Source organism: Somniosus microcephalus, chromosome 19 (genome assembly GCF_052327205.1).
Source record: "Somniosus microcephalus isolate GS21.2 chromosome 19, FLI_Smic_1.0, whole genome shotgun sequence".
NCBI lineage: Eukaryota > Metazoa > Chordata > Chondrichthyes > Squaliformes > Somniosidae > Somniosus > Somniosus microcephalus.
Genome location: NC_141005.1, coordinates 76,486,940 through 76,504,095, shown reverse-complemented (window position 1 = coordinate 76,504,095; position 17,156 = coordinate 76,486,940). Strand labels below are relative to the sequence as shown.

General features: G+C 52.1%; 2 protein-coding genes across 3 annotated transcripts in view; both read right to left on the bottom strand.

The window, feature by feature from the left end:
* Positions 1-17,156, bottom strand: part of LOC147104924 (serine/threonine-protein phosphatase 4 catalytic subunit-like) — an 847,849-nt gene that overhangs the window by 237,976 nt on the left and 592,717 nt on the right. The gene's annotated exons all lie outside the window — the stretch shown is intronic.
* LOC147104926 (glutathione hydrolase 5 proenzyme-like) overlaps positions 1-17,156 on the bottom strand; it is a 141,928-nt gene that overhangs the window by 84,607 nt on the left and 40,165 nt on the right. For both annotated transcript variants that reach the window (XM_085962064.1, XM_085962063.1), the window contains exons 2-3: positions 5,951-6,081; positions 826-915 (exon numbers count right to left, since the gene is read on the bottom strand). In XM_085962064.1, coding sequence (XP_085818190.1) covers positions 826-915; positions 5,951-6,081 — 221 coding nt within the window. The remainder of the gene's footprint in view (positions 1-825; positions 916-5,950; positions 6,082-17,156) is intronic.

Genomic DNA, 17,156 nt, shown 5'->3' with positions numbered 1-17,156 from the left:
ATGACCAAGGCCCACCTGATGCAAGTGTCAGGCAGGCCCATCAATGGGCGAGCAGCCCACCCTTCGGATCAGGCATAAGAATAATTAAATATGCAAATCGAGGTGCCTATCGAGTAGGACCCCATTTGCAACTGCCAGGTGCCAGTGGGCAGAGTATGAGCCGCGAACACTTCGCCTTTTGTATCAGGCATTAAGCTGTCCAAGCTGGGGTCCTTCAAGGGACCGATGGAGATCGTTCAAAACACGGCCGCGGATATTTTTCATTTTTATTTTTGTGGGGATGGGGTAGAAGGACCCACAAAAAAAAAATGCAGCCCATAATTCTGCCCCACCCGTCTCCCTCCCTCACCCTCCACCTGTCTCCCTCCTTCCACCCTCCCCACCCTCCACCCGTCTCCCTCCCTCACCCTGCCCCACCCTCCACCCGTCTCCCTCCCTCACCCTGCCCCACCCGTCTCCCTCCCTCACCCTGCCCCACCCTCCACCCGTCTCCCTCCCTCACCCTGTCCCACCCTCCTCACCCGTCTCCCTCCCTCACCCAGCCCCACCCTCCACCCATCTCCCTCCCTCACCCTCCCCTACCCTCCACCCATCTCCCACCCTCCACCCGCCCCACTCCTACTCCTTCCCCCTGCCCCACCCTACTTCTCACTTTCTGCCCCATTTGCCTCCAAACCTCACCCCACCCTCCTCGCTTCCTCACCCCGCTCCGCCAACTCCCTCTCCCCCGCCTGACACCGTCTTGAGGGAGAAGAGGATCCTACCACCGGAATCAGCCTTATGTCTCTGTCAGACCCAGATTTCCATTAACAGTATTTTTATTACCTGGCTTTGGATAAGGACCACACCCACTGAGTGAACCTGGCTTCAGCTTTTGAGGGGCGCCCTCTCTGGCATTAATCACTGTCACACGGCCTGAGGGAGAGAGGAAACAGGTGTTACACACAGTACAGTCAGTGAGGTGGGCTGTACACACACGGTACAGTCAGTGAGGCGGGCTGTACACACACGGTACAGTCAGTGAGGCGGGATGTACACACACGGTACAGTCAGTGAGGTGGGCTGTACGCACGGTACAGTCAGTGAGGTGGGCTGTACACACACGGTACAGTCAGTGAGGCGGGCTGTACACACACGGTACAGTCAGTGAGGCGGGATGTACACACACGGTACAGTCAGTGAGGCGGGCTGTACGCACGGTACAGTCAGTGAGGTGGGCTGTACACACACGGTACAGTCAGTGAGGTGGGCTGTACACACACGGTACAGTCAGTGAGGCGGGCTGTACACACACGGTAGTGTCAGTGAGGCGGGATGTACACACACGGTACAGTCAGTGAGGCGGGCTGTACGCACGGTACAGTCAGTGAGGTGGGCTGTACACACACGGTACAGTCAGTGAGGCGGGCTGTACACACACGGTACAGTCAGTGAGGCGGGCTGTACACACACGGTACAGTCAGTGAGGCGGGATGTACACACACGGTACAGTCAGTGAGGTGGGCTGTACGCACGGTACAGTCAGTGAGGTGGGCTGTACACACACGGTACAGTCAGTGAGGCGGGCTGTACACACACGGTACAGTCAGTGAGGCGGGATGTACACACACGGTACAGTCAGTGAGGCGGGCTGTACGCACGGTACAGTCAGTGAGGTGGGCTGTACACACACGGTACAGTCAGTGAGGTGGGCTGTACACACACGGTACAGTCAGTGAGGTGGGCTGTACACATGGTACAGTCAGTGAGGCGGGCTGTACGCACGGTACAGTCAATGAGGTGGGCTGTACGCACGGTACAGTCAGTGAGGTGGGCTGTATACATGGTACAGTCAGTGAGGTGGGCTGTACACACACGGTACAGTCAGTGAGGTGGGCTGTCCACACGGTACAGTGAGGTGGGCTGTCCACACGGTACAGTCAATGAGGTGGGCTGTTCACACACGCTGCAGTCAGTGAGGTGGGCTGTTCACATGGTACAGTCAGTGAGGTGGGCTGTCCACACGGTACAGTCAGTGAGGTGGGCTGTACGCACGGTACAGTCAGTGAGGTGGGCTGTCCACACGGTACAGTCAGTGAGGCGGGCTGTCCACACGGTACAGTCAGTGAGGTGGGCTGTCCACACGGTACAGTCAGTGAGGCGGGCTGTCCACACGGTACAGTCAGTGAGGTGGGCTGTACGCACGGTACAGTCAATGAGGTGGGCTGTATACATGGTACAGTCAGTGAGGTGGGCTCTACACACACGGTACAGTCAATGAGGTGGGCTGTATACATGGTACAGTCAGTGAGGTGGGCTCTACACACACGGTACAGTCACCGAGGTGGGCTGTATACATGGTACAGTCACTGAGGTGGGCTGTTCACACACGCTGCAGTCAGTGAGGTGGGCTGCACACACAAAAGACCTGAATATCGAGCGGGGAGTAAAGCTGGTGGCCCCTGCGATACCGCTACCACCCATGAGGAATTTCTACCACTTTTTAAAAAATTCGTTTATGGGATCTGGGCGTCGCTGGCAAGGCCAGCATTTTATTGCCCATCCCTAATTGCCCTTGAGAAGGTGGTGGTGAGCCGCGGCCTTGAACCGCTGCAGTCCGTGTGGTGAAGGTGCTCCCACAGTGCTGTTAGAGAGGGAGTTCCAGGATTTTGACCCAGCGACGATGAAGGATCGGCGATATACTTCTAAGTCAGGATGGTGTGTGACTTGGAGGGGAACTTGGAGGTGGTGGTGTTCCCATGCACCTGTTGCCCTTGTCCTTCTAGGTGGAAGAGGTCGCGGGTTTGGGAGGTGCTGCCGAAGAAGACTTGGCAAGTTGCTGCAATGCATCTTGTGGATGGTACACACTGCAGCCACGGTACGCCGGTGCTGGAGGGAGTGAATGTTTAAGGTGGTGGATGGAGTGCCAATCAAGCGGGTTGCTTTGTCCTGGATGGTGTCGAGCTTCTTGAGTGTTGTTGCAGCTGCACTCATCCAGGCAAGTGGAGAGTATTCCATCACACTCCTTACTTGTGCCTTGTAGATGGTGGAAAGGCTTTGGGGAGTCAGGAGGTTAGACACTCGCCGCAGAATACCCAGCCTCTGACCTGCTCTTGTTGCCACAGTATTTATGTGCCTGGTCCAGTTAAGTTTCTGGTCAATGGTGACCCCCAGGATGTTGATGGTGGGGGATTCGCCAATGGTAATACCGTTGAATGTCAAGGGGAGGTGGTTAGACTCTCTCTTGTTGGAGATAGCCATTGCCTGGCACTTCTGTGGCGCGAATGTTACCTGCCACTTATCAGCCCAAGCCTGAATGTCGTCCAGGTCTTGTTGCACGCAGGCACGGACTGCTTCATTATCTGAGGAGTTGTGAATGGCTCTGAACACTGTGCAGTCATCAGCGAACATCCCCATTTCTGACCTTATGTTGGAGGGAAGGTCATTGATGAAGCAGCTGAAGATGGTTGGGCCAAGGGCACTGCCCTGAGGAACTCCTGTAGCGATGTCCTGGGGCTGTGAAGATTGACCTTCAACCACCACAACCATCTTCCTTTGTGCTAGGTATGACTCCAGCCAGTGGAGAGTTTTCCCCCTGATTCCCATTGACTTCAGTTTTACTAGGGCTCCTTGATGCCACACCCGGTCAAATGCTGCCTTGATGTCTAGGGCAGTCACTCTCACCTCACCTCTGGAATTCAGCTCCTTTGTCCATGTTTGGACCAAGGTTGCAATGAGGTCAGGAGCCGAGTGGTCTTGTCGGAACCCAAACTGTGCATCAGTGAGCAGGTTATTGGTGAGTAAGTGCCGCTTGATAGCACTGTCGATGACACCTTCCATCACTTTGCTGATGATTGAGAGTAGACTGATGGGGCAGTAATTGGCCGGGTTGGATTTGTCCTGCTTTTTGTGGACAGGACATACCTGGGCAGTTTTCCACATTGTCGGATAGATGCCAGTGTTGTAGCTGTACTGGAACAGCTTAGCTAGAGGCGTGGCTAGTTCTGGAGCACAAGTCTTCAGCACGATAGCCGGGATGTTGTCGGGGCCCACAGCCTTTGCTGTATCCAGTGTGCTCAGCCGTTTCTTGATATTGCATGGAGTGAATCGAATGGCTGAAGATTGGCTCCTGTGATGGTGTGGACCTCAGGAGGAGGCCGATATGGATCATCCACTCGGCACTTCTGGCTGAAGATGGTTGCAAATGCTTCAGCCTTTTCTTTTGCACTCACGTGCTGGGCTCCACCATTATTGAGGACGGGGATATTCATGGAGCCTCCTCCTTCCTTTAGTTGTTTAATTTTCCACCACCATTCACGACTGGATGTAGCAGGACTACAGAGCTTTGATCTGATCCGTTGATTGTGGGATCGCTTCACCCTGTCTATAGCATGCTGCTTCTGCTTTTTAACATGCATGTAGTCCTGTGTTGCAGCTTCCCGAGGTTGGCACCTCATTTTTAGGTACGCCTGGTGCTGCTCCTGGCATGCTCTTCTACACTCCTTATTGAACCAGGGTTGGTCCCCTGGCTTGATGGTAATTGTAGAGTGAGGGATATGCTGGGCCATGAGGTTACAGATTGTGGTGGAATACAAATCTGCTGCTGATGGCCCACTGCGCCTCATGGATGCCCAGTTTTGAGCTGCTAGATCTGTTCTGAATCTATCCCATTTAGCACGGTGGTAGTGCCACACAACACAATGGAGGGTGTCCTCAGTGTGAAGACGGGACTTCATTTCCACAATGACTGTGGGGTGGTCACTGCTACCAATACTGTCATGGACAGATGCATCTGCGACAGGCAGATTGGTGAGGATGAGGTCAAGTAGGTTTTTCCCTCGTTTTGGTTCTCTCACCACCTGTCGCAGGCCCAGACTGGCAGTTATGTCCTTCAGGACTCGGCCAGCTTGGTCAGTAGTGGTGCTACTGAGCCACTCTTGGTGATGGACATTGAAGTCCCCCACCCAGAGTACATTCTGTGCCCTTGCTACTCTCAGTGCTTCTTCACAGTGGTGTTCAACATGGAGGAGAACTGATTCATCAGCTGAGGGAGGGCGGTAGATGGTAATCAGCAGGAGGTTTCCTTGCCCATGTTTGACCTGAAGCCATGAGACTTCATGGGGTCCGGAGTGAATGTTGAGGACTCCTAGGGCCACTCCTTCCCGACCGTATACCACTGTGCCGCCACCCCTGGTGGGTCTGTCCTGCCGGTGGGACAGGACATACCCAGGAACGGTGATGGAGGAGTTTGGGACATTGGCTGAAAGGGATGATTCTGTGAGTGTGACTGTGTCAGGCTGTTGCTTGACTAGTCTGTGGGACAGCTCTCCCAATTCTGGCACAAGTCCCCAGATGTTGGTGAGGAGGACTTTGCAGTGTCGACTGGGCTGGGTGTCCTGTTGCTGGTGCCGAGGTCGATGCCGAATGGTCCGTCCAGCTTCATTCTTTTTATTGTTTTCCGTAGCGGTTTGTTACAACTGAGTGACTTGCTCATTTCAGAGGGCAGTTAAGAATCAACCACATTGCTGTGTGTCTCAACAGGTCTGTGCCGGTGTTTACACTCGACACGAGCCCCCTCCCACCCCTCTTCATCTGACCCAATGAGCATATCCTTCTATTCTTTTCTCCCTCATGTCTAGCTTTTAAATGCATTAGAAACTTTAATCTCAAAAAAATAACTAATCCTTCTACATCATCTGGCACAGAAGCAACATAGTGAAAGAGAATTTTTTAAAAGCAGACTTCTTGTATCGAGTTTTCATTTTAGAAGTTTCTGGAAAGCTGATTGGAAACCCAGACTGTCCGGCCCAAATCCGAGCAGGTGCCGAGCCCTGTCCACCATTCTCCAGCTACATCAGGACCAACTCCACCCCAATAAGGAGCGTGGACATTAGACTCTGATGTGTGCAACATGCACTCACACCTGTGCCTCTAGAGCATATCGTTCAACAAAATCATCGACGGGAATTACCTGTGGATTTGTTATAAATGGTGAATATGACTCCTCCGCCAATACTCAGACTTTGGGGGTTGATGAGGGAGTTACAGAGTAGTGCAGCAATGGTGCCATCAACGGCCGATCCACCCTGCTTCAGGATGTTTCTGGAACAATAAACAGGAAAAAATGTGTCACATGCAGATAACACAGTAAGACAAGCTTAAATATGACTGCCAATAATATTGGTGTAACGATGCTTAGTGTGTTTGTGTGCCGAGGCAGTAGTGCATTTATAATGAGCAGGGCAATGCTTGGATTAATATAGCAGATAGAGGAATGTCATAGCAACACGTCAAGGGCAGATCATTGGGGAGGGAGGATTAAACTCCCATAACAGATCCGCCCTGGTTTTCGTCTGTTCGGTGGAGTTTGGCAATCCAACATCCACAAGCACAATAACAGGAAAATCCGCCACAATGTTCATCCTCTGATACTAGCAACAGTCATTTCTTGGCTATCGTAATGCAGTTCAGACAGATTAAGACCAATTTCTTTCCTGTGAGCCATCTCTGCACGATGTATCATTACAAATCCCTAAAGATCGCAGGAACTTATTTGTTTACTTTTTGACACTCATGAAAAGCTGCAGTTTGACTCCCTGCACCAACAGCTTGTTCCGGCCTTTTGCTGATAGAAACATTGAAGATAGGAGCAGGAGTCGGCCATTCGGCCCCTCGAGCCCGCTCCGCCATTCAACGAGATCATGGCTGATCATCCAAACTCTGTACCCTGTCCCTGCATCAGTCACTTAACATTCTCACCAAACCAGAACATATGCAAAACAGAACAGCAGCTTCAGAAACAGCCCTGAAAATAGGCCTATGACACGTCATCACACTGGGCGTGCAATGGGGCCCAGGCTCGTCAGCATGTAAGCTGCAGATACCATGCCATCACTCGTATAGTGGAAGATTGGCCCTCATTCCTTGTGGTGAAATTGGAGGCTATGTGACTATGCCGTGTCTTTGTTACTAAATCTAATTGTTACTTGTTGTAAGATTGTTTACACCAACTGCTAACCCAGTTCACATCGTTCCTCCCCTCAATGCTGCTTTTGGCCCTTACCTTCTGCTGCTCCGAGGGACTGAGTGTTGCCACTTATTCTCTCGATAGGTTTGCAAGACTTTATTCAGGTTTTATCAAGTGCTTTAAATTGTAAAATAAGGACAGTGAAAGAAAAGGCAGACTTGCATTTTTACAGCCTGCTTCACGATCTCAGGTCGTCCCAAAGCACTTTACAGCCAATGAAGTACTTTTGGAGTGTAGTCACTGTTGTAATGGAGGAAACGCGGCAGCCAATATTGTGCACAGCAAGATCCCACAAACAGCACTGTGATCATGACCAGATAATCTGTTTTTAGTGGTGATGGTTGAGGGAATAAATATTGGCCAGGACACCGGGGAGATCTCCCCTGCTCTTCTTTGAAATAATGCCATGGGATGGTTTACATCCACCTGAGGGGGCAGACGGGGCCTCAGTTTAACTGAAAGTTGGCACCTCCTATGGTGCCGCACTCAGTACTGCATTGGAGGTCAGAGTGGGAGTGGAATGAACAGGTGCAATAAGGAGTGCTGCTCTAACTTTTGGGCTGAGGTATATTTTTGGAACAGTAGAGTGAATTCAGTGTTCCTAGCGGACAACCTCGTTCCATAACACTAGTGATTCTATCTGGTCACTCGGGCCCTGCTGTCCTCGGCCTCCTACCCTGTTCCAATGAAGCTCAATGCAAGCTCGAGGAACAGCACCTCATCTTTCTACAGGGCACTTTACAGCCTTCCCGGCTTAACATTGGGTTTAATAACTTTAGACCTTAACCACCGCTCCCATTTTCTCTTGAATAACAGGTGCTGGTTATGGAGGATTGCTGCACCAGAGCCACTGGGAGTGGAGGAGGTGCGGGCTGGTGCTTGGATAGGGGATCTCCCATCAGTACATGGCCTGCACATTCCCGGGTCACAGGAGCCTTCTCCCCTTTGCCACAGTTTCTATCTCGCGCTGGTATTCTGCTGTGATGATTTACACCTACTCTGAACCTGTAGGAATGTCTAGTTCCTATCAAGAGACTGAGGTCGACTCAGGCGATCAACAAACGATCTTTAATATAAAACAAACTGAGTTTAACAAATCAATGCACGAGAACTACGAAAACAGGTCTAGTCAGTTCGGAGGCTCCACGAGGACTGCTTGGGTGGTCCCGTAGCTGGCGTCATGACGTCATCGCGTTTTTCCCGCCGATGGGGGATCACGTGATGAACGGCGTGACGTCATCGCGTTTGCCTGCGCTCTTAAAGGGACCGCGCTCTGTACATGCAAACAGTATGTACAAAGATACAGACTCAGGCTGTAGTTAACATATTGTTAAAGGGAATTATATACATTTGATCGGAGTCCCTTAGAGGCTCCGCCACATGCGCCCCCCAGAATTGTCTTGAACAGAAAAAGTGAAATGGCGAGGAGGCCTGACAAGCCTGTCAGAGCGACTTCTGTACACTTGGAGTGGAAGCTGCTGGACGGCGGGCGGGCTGGCGGGCGGTGGCGCTTGATCTGGCATGGCGACTGTGGGCGGTCGGCCACGTTTTGGCGGCTGTGCGGTCTCGACCGGGCGGTCAAGGTCCAAGTGTGCCGGCTTCAACCGGTCAACCGAAATATGGTCCGGTTTACCTCCGATATCCACCAAGAAAGTTTTGTCTCCCGGCTCTAGCACGCGGAAAGGACCAGTGTAAGGGGCCTTGAGCAGATCCCGATGAGCGTCGTGGCGGATGAACACATATTCGGCGTTCTTCAGCTCTGCTGGGATGTGGGAGCTCTGAAAGCTGTGATGCGACGTTGGTACTGGTGCAAAACACCTGGCTGCCTCCTGGTGGCTGATGAGTTGATTGGATGCGGACCATGGCTCTGTTGGAATCAGAAGGAAATCACCTGGTACGCGTAGCGGTTGGCCATAGACGAGCTCTGCCGAGGACAAGCGAAGATCTTCCTTGGGTGCCGTGCGAAGACGCAACAGGACCCAAGGTAGCCTGTCCACCCATCCAGCGCCTTGGAGGCTGGCCCTCAGTGCGGCTTTGAGCGACCTGTGAAACCGTTCGCACAGGCCGTTCGCCTATGGATGGTAGGCTGTGGTGCGATGGAGCTTGATGCCGAGCCCCTGAGCCACAGCGTTCCAGAGCTCAGAGGAAAATTGCGGTCCACGATCAGAAGAGATGTCCGCCGGTACCCCGAAACGGGCGACCCAAGAGGAGATGAATGCCCTGGCTACGTCCGCCGAAGTGGTGGATGACAAGGGAACTGCCTCTGGCCATCTAGTGGTGCGGTCTAACATCGTGAGGATGTGCGTAAACCCATGAGAAGGTGGAAGTGGCCCCACCAGGTCCACATTCACGTGATCGAACCGTCGCTCCGGAACAGCGAAGGTGGCAAATGGAGCTTTGACGTGACGCTGCACCTTGGCCTTTTGGCAGACCACGCAGGTGTTGGCCCAGTCATGGACTTCCATATGCATGCCCCGCCACACGAATTTGGACGACATCAGCCTTTGCGAGGCCTTCATTCCAGGGTGTGTCAACCAGTGTATGGCGTCAAACACTTTGCGGCGCCAGGCAACCGGCACGATAGGGCGAGGATCTCCTATGGTGACGTCACAAAGTAGCGTGGTGCCTGCGGCGTGGAATTTGACGTCGGCCGCTTGGAGGCTAGAGGGGCTGGTTCGGTAAGCTTGCACCTCCTGGATCCGAGGCTTGATCCGCAGCCATGAGGACATAGTCGATGCCGAGCTGGACTGCCTGAACGGTCGCGTGGGAGAGGCAATCCGCCACCAGGTTGTCTTTACCGGCCACGTGCTGAATATCAGTTGTGAACTCAGAGATAAACGTCAACTGACGTTGTTGTCGGGCTGACCACGGTTCGGCAGTCTTGGCCATAGCGAATGTTAGTGGCTTATGGTCTACAAAAGCAGTGAAAGGACGTCCCTCCAGCAAGAACCGGAAATGGCGGATGGCCAGAAAAAGAGCCAGCAACTCCCGGTCGAAAGTGCTGTACACTCGTTCGTTTCGCCGTAGTTGACGGCTGAAGAACGCCAGCGGTTGCCACGTTCCATTTACCCACTGTTCCTGCACTGCGCCGATGGCGTAGTCTGACGCGTCGGTGGTAAGGGCGATGGTGGCACCTGGTGCGCCAGCATGGTCGTGTTGGCGAGGGCGCTTTTTGTGTCAACGAACGCCCGGTCCATGTCGACCGTCCAGCTTACCGGATCCTTGCCAGACTTGCCCTTGAGGGCCTCGTACAGGGGCTGCATGAGAAGAGCTGCCTTAGGCACGAAGCGGTGGTAAAGATCCCGAGGAACTCCTGCAGGGCCCTGATGGTCTGCGGGCGTGGAAAAGATGTTACTGCCTCCACCTTCGTTTGCAAAGGAATTGCGCCATCTGATGTGATGCGATGGCCCAGGAAATCAATCTGTTGCAGGCCGAACTGGCACTTGGCCGGGTTGATGATCAGGCCGTGTTGGCTGAGGCGTCTAAAGAGGGTGCATAAATGGCAGATGTGCTCGTCTTTGTTGGAACTGGCGATGAGGATGTCGTCGAGGTAGATGAAAATAAACTTGAGGTCCCGAAGTACGGAGTCCATCAGGCGCTGGAAAGCCTGTGCAGCGTTCTTCAGTCCAAACGACATCCGCAGAAATTCAAAAAGGCCGAATGGGGTGATGACTGCAATTTTCGGGACGTCTTGCGGGTGCACGGGGACCTGGTGGTAGCCACGGACAAGGTCGACTTTGGAAAAAATGGTATTTCCTGCCAAATGGAAATGAGGGATCGGGTACCGATCAGGAGTAATGGCGTCATTTAGGCGTCGGTAGTCGCCGCAAGGCCGCCATCCGCCGCCAGGTTTCGGAACAATGTGGAGAGGCAAAGACCAGGGACTATTCGACCAGCAAATAATCCCTAACCGTTCCATCATGGCGAACTCCGCTTTCGCAGCCGCGAGCTTGCCAGGTTCGAGGCGCCGGGCCCGTGCATAGACCGGGGAAGCCAGTAGTGGTGATGTGATGTTCGACACCATGTTTCGTGGCCGTGGAGGAGAAGGTGGGTCTGGTCAGGTCTGGGAAATCTCCGAGCAGGCGAGCGAACTCATCCAGAGGTGGGAACGCACAGGAGACGGTGCGCGACATGGCGTTACTTCGGTGGCAAGGGATGGAGTGGAATGAGGCCGCATTGATTAAACGGCGGTGCCTTACATCAACCAGGAGGCTGTTGGCGCACAAGAAATCCGCACCGAGGATGGCTTGCGAGACCTTGGCCGTGATGAATTCCCAGCAAAACCGCTGGCCGCCGAAACACACCTGGACCTGCCGTCTTCCGAAGGTCCGAATAGCCCCGCCATTAGCCGCCTCAAGGGAGAGGCCGTGCCTCCCAGCCTGTATATCAAGATTTGACGTGGGTAGGATGCTACACTGCGCCCCGGTGTCGCAGAGGAAACGTCGACCAGAGAGGGAGTCGGTGATAAAAAGCTTTCCAGCATTTCCGATTGCCATCGCAGCCGCGGGGCGCCCGTTAGAGCCGGCCCTCTTTTGCCAGGGTTGATGTCTTTTTTCTTTGGGCGAGAAGCTGCAGGGAGGGCGGCAACATCTTGCTTTTGTGCCAAAACGGGCGTGGTAGAAGCACAACCCCGCAGGTTGAGGAGCTGGGGCGGCGTCTGTGGGGGATGGGCGCCTCGTGGCAGCGCAGTACTGCTGCGTCACCGCGAAGATCTTGTCCGCTTCGGCAGCAAGCGCTGCGTAGTCTGTGACTTCGGACCGGGCCAGGGCAGCTTGTATTGGCTCCGGTAACTGACTGAGGAAGAGCTCCCTAAAGAGGAAGCATTCCGGTTCGGAGCCAAGGAGCATGAGCATTTGGCTCATGAGCTCAGATGGCTTGGAGTCCCCGAGGCCAGGCATAGCGAGCAGTCGGCGGGCGCGCTCCGGCTTCGTGAGCCCAAAGACCTGTAACAACCGCGCCTTGATTGTTTCATACTTGCGGTCGTCCGGGGGGTTCTCAAGCAGGCTGACGATCCGCGAGGCGGTGGAGCTGTCAAGTGCGGAGACCACGTAAAATTAACGGGTCTGATCCGCAACAATGTTCCGTAGTGCAAACTGGGCTTCGACCTGGACGAACCACGAGGTCGCTTGTTGCTCCCAGAATTGCGGTAGCTTCAATGCAATGGCATTTGTTTCCATGCTTCGTTCCTTCTGCAAAAACCATTCGCAAAAGTCGGGGTCACCAATGTAGGAATCTTTAGTTCCTATCAAGAGACTGAGGTCGACTCAGGTGATCAACAAACGATGTTTAATATAAAACAAACTGAGTTTAACAAATCAATACACAAGAACTACGAAAACAGGTCTAGTCAGTTCGGAGGCTCCACAAGGACTGCTTGGGCGGTCCCGTGGCTGGCGTCATGACGTCATCACTTTTTTCCCGCCGATGGGGGAATCACGTGATGAACGGCGTGACGTCATCGCGTTTGCCCGTGCTCTTAAAGGGACCGCGCTCTGTACATGCAAACAGTATAAAGAAAGATACAGACTCAGGCTGTAGTTAACATATTGTTAAAGGGAATTATATACATTTGATTGGAGTCCCTTAGTGGCTCTGCCACAAACCCATCTTTTGCATCTATATCTGTCTCATTATCACCTCCTATGCCTTGCACCACCATCCCTTTTGTCATTTAACTGCCCCTGCCCTCCACCCTAACACAGACCTTGCCCTTTTGTTCTTTTCCTGCCCCCTTTCCTTCGGCTCTGTAACTGCTTAAAAGCTGAAATGTTAACTCCGATTCTCTCTCGACACAAGAAGTTTTAAATTTACTGAATTTTCAAAAACTTGAAGACATCCTCCCACTGCTCATCACTCAGTGAATGTGGTTACTGAAAGGCAGTCTATCCAGCTGTGTCCTTAGGATACAACCCAAGTAACCAGTCCAATAAAAAAATACTGCGGATGCTGGAAATCTGAAATAACAACAGAACATGCTGGAAACACTCAGCAGGTCAGGCAGCATCTGTGGAGAGAGAAACAGAGTTAACGGGCTAGATTTTCAGGGAGCTGTCAGGCGGGGTTTCAGGCGTGTTGGGGGGGGGGGGGGGAAATCCTGACTTTGGGGGTCCCGCCACCATCCCACCCAAAACCCCGCCCCACATAAGTTTCAGGGACGGCGGGTACCCGCCCCGCACTGGGACCCGCCGAAACCAGGTGGGAAGGGATTATTGCCAATTAACTGCCTGTTAACAGGTAGTTAACAGGCAGTTTTTAGCCTAATCCCTATTTTGAGGGGTTTCGTGTGGGTTTCCCGACGGCTCCAAACCACGCCAGGTTGGAGCGGTGGGTTGAATGAGTTGGAGGGGTCGTGATGTCGGTGCTCAGGTGAGTGATGGGTGCATGAGTGCAAAGGTAAGTGTGTTTGGTGTGTCTAAAGTGTGTAAAGAACTTTTACTTACCATAACAGCCTTTCTTCCTGTAGGCGTCGGGAGCACATCAGTCAGCCAGAACTGAAAGCTGAACGGCTGCGATGTCAAAAGTGACAGCCTGCAGCTTTTAGTGCTGCTGAGATTTCTAACTGAGTCTGCGTAGAAGGACTCAGCTTAGAAATCAAAATTGTTAGTGTTTCACAGCTTCAAACAGCTGTGAGACACTGATATTTCATCTGTCAGAAATCTTGACAGATGAAATTGCAGTCTGTGACGTCACCTGTTGCCGGGTGGCCCTTAATTGGCCTGCTTAGCCCGCTGGGCGGGCTCAACAAGGTCAATCAAGGGAAAATCGCGCGGATTGGCTGGACGTCGAAGTAGGCGGGTCAGAAACCCGAAAGGGGAAGTCCCGCCTTCTTCCCGACAGGTTCGACAAATCGACCCCAATGTTTCAGGTCTGAGACCCTTCGTCAGAACTGGAAAAAGCTGGAGATCGTACAGATTTTTAAGCAAGTGTAGGGGCGGGGAAAGGGGGGAGGGGAGGGAAGAACAAAAGGGAAGGTCTGTGATAGGATGGAAGGCAGGAGAGATTAAAGGCAAAAGGAGATGGTAATGGGACACCTCCGTTCAGTCCGTGAGTGTGACCCCGAGCTTCCGGTCGCCTGTCACTTTAATTCTCCGCTCCACTCCCGCTCTGACCTCTCTGCCCTCAGTTCCAACGAAGCTCAACGTAAGCTCGAGGAACAGCATCTCATCTTTCGATTAGGCACTTTACAGCCTCTGGACTCAACATCGAGTTCAACAATTTCAGATCATAACCTCGGCCCCTATTTTTTTTTCCCCTCTCTCACAGGACAACTGCTGATGATTCTGCCAGTGCCATTTACACCTCATCTAAACTCATCTTTTGTTTCTTAACTTGCCCCAGTACATCTCCTTTTGCCTCGCACCATCATCCCTTTTGTCATTTAATCTCTCCTGCCTTCCACCCTATCACAGACCTTCCCTTTTGTTCTTTCCTCCCCTCCCCCCTTTCCCTGCCCCTGCACTTGCTTAAAATCTGTTCTTTCGTCAAAACTGGAAAAAGCTGGCGATGTGTCATCGACCTGAAACATTAACTGTTTCTCTCTCCACAGATGCTGCCTGACCTGCTGAGTGTTTCCAGCATTTTCTGTTGTTATTCCAAGTAACTAGTCACCTGACCTCGTATCCCAAAGGGAATGAGTTTGGAGTACTCGCACCATTGCAGCTTTTTATTCCTGTCCAATGAGTGCATAATACTTCCTCCCTGTTTTCTTTTTATTAATAATTTCTCTCTCTCTGGTGGACCAGTCCTTGGTTGAGCACCTAATCCTATGTCTTTGCCAAACATCGCTTTCCATCAATTGATACCAAGCCTCCCATCTTCTTTCCTTAGAAGGTTCTGGGTTCAAGTTGCACTCCAGAGACTTGAGCACATAATCCAGGCCGACATCCCAGCGCAGTACTGAGGGAGTGCTGCACTGTGTCCTGGCCAATATTTATCCCTCAACCAACATCACTAAAACTGATTATCTGGTCATTGTCACATTGCTGTTTGTGGGAGCTTGCTGTGCGCAAATTGGCTGCTGCGTATTCTACATTACAACAGTGACAGCACTTCAAAAAAGTTCTTCACTGGATGTCCTGAGGTTCCGATAGGTGCTATGTAAATGCAAATTCTTTCTTTCTTTTTCAGTTAGTTAGAGGACACAGCAAGGGTGACTCCTCTGCCTTGCCATTATTTATCAATCAGCTAAAGACAATTCCATGATCTCATTCATTTGCCTCGTGCAATCAGTGCTTATAATGCTTTTAGCTTCTGTATGTAGACAGGAATGAAATATCCATGAACTCTGCCCTGCACCTCATGCTCACCCTCCCATACGCCCTTACTCGCTGCGGTTTGTGGTTTTAGGGAATTGGAGGAGAATGTTGCCTCAGTCGCATGGCTGGCTGTATTCTAGCGACTCCACTCTCAGGTATAAAAGCAGTGTTGGTGTGTCATTGAAACAGATCCAAAGTGAACGTCCTTTAAAGAGGCTGTGGAAGGGATACTGACAGCTATTCAGCAATTCATGCTTCAGGAATAGCAAACCCAGGGAACATGTGTAACTTGTTCCAACAGAGCACACCATCCCAGGCATTACAGCACTGTCATTTGAAAGGATTTCATTCAGCGTCTTAGAACCTTCTGCTTGTTCTCTACCCTCTATGATTCATCCTATAATGAATCAGGATGAGACAGTGAAGAGATCATGGTTTTTTAAAATTTAAGTAACAGGATTTAGGATGTGGGCGTCGCTGGCAAGGCCAGCATTTATTGCCCATCCCTAATTGCCCTCGAGAAGGTGGTGGTGAGCTGCCGCCTTGAACCGCTGCAGTCCGTGTGGTGAAGGTGCTCCCACAGTGCTGTCAGGGAGGGAGTTCCAGGATTGTGACCCAGCAACGATGAAGGAACGGTGATATATTTCCAAGTCAGGATGGTGTGTGACTTGGAGGGGAACTTGGAAGTGGTGGTGTTCCCATGCGCCTGCTGCCCTTGTCCTTCTAGGTGGAGTCACGGGTTTGGGAGGTGCTGTCGAAGAAGCCTTGGCAAATTGCTGCAGTGCATCTTGTAGATGGTACACACTGCAGCCACGGTATGCCGGTGGTGGAGGGAGTGAATGTTTAAGGTGGTGGATGGGGTGCCAATCAAGCGGGCTGCTTTGTCCTGGATGGTGTTGAGCTTCTTGAGTGTTGTTGGAGCTGCACTCATCCAGGCAAGTGGAGAGTATTCCATCACACTCCTGACTTGTGCCTTGTAGATGGTGGAGAGACTTTGGGGAGTCAGGAGGTGAGACACTCGCCGCAGAATGCCTCTGACCTGCTCTTGTTGCCACAGTATTTTTGTGCCTGGTCCAGTTAAGTTTCTGGTCAATGGTGACCCCCAGGATGTTGATGGTGGGGGATTCAGCAATGGTAATGCCATTGAATGTCAAGGGGAGGTGCTTAGACATTTTATTGTTGGACATCGTCATTGCCTAGTACTTGTGTGGCGCAAATGTTACCTGTCACTTATCAGCCCAAACCTGAATGTTGTCCAGGTCTTGTTGCATGCGGGCACGGACTGCTTCATTATCTGAGGAGTTGCGAATGGCACTGAACACTGTGCAGTCATCAGCGAACATCCCCACTTCTCACCTTATGATGGAGGGAAGGTCATTGATGAAGCAACTGAAGATGGTTGGGCCCAGTACATTGCCCTGAGGAACTCCTGCAGGGATGTCCTGTGGCCGAGATGATTGACCTTCAACCACCACAACCATCTTCCTTTGTGCTAGATATTACTCCAGCCAGTGGAGAGTTTTCCCCCTGATTCCCATTGACTTCAGTTTTACTAGGGCTCCTTGATGCAACACTTGGTCAAATGCTGCCTTGATGTTAAGGGCAGTCACTCTCGCCTCACCTCTGGAATTCAACTCTTTCGCCCATGTTGGACCTAGACTATAATGAGGTCTGGAGTAGAGTGGTCCTGGCAGAACCCAAACTGAGCATCAGTGAGCAGGTTATTGGTGTGTATGTGCCAGTGTTGTAGCTGTACTGGAACAGCTTGGCTAGAGGCATGGTTAGTTCTGGAGCACAAGTCTTCAGCACTAAGGACAAAGCAGCCCATTTGATTGGCACCCCATCCACCACCTTAAACATTCACTCCCTCCACCACCGGCGTACCGTGGCTGCAG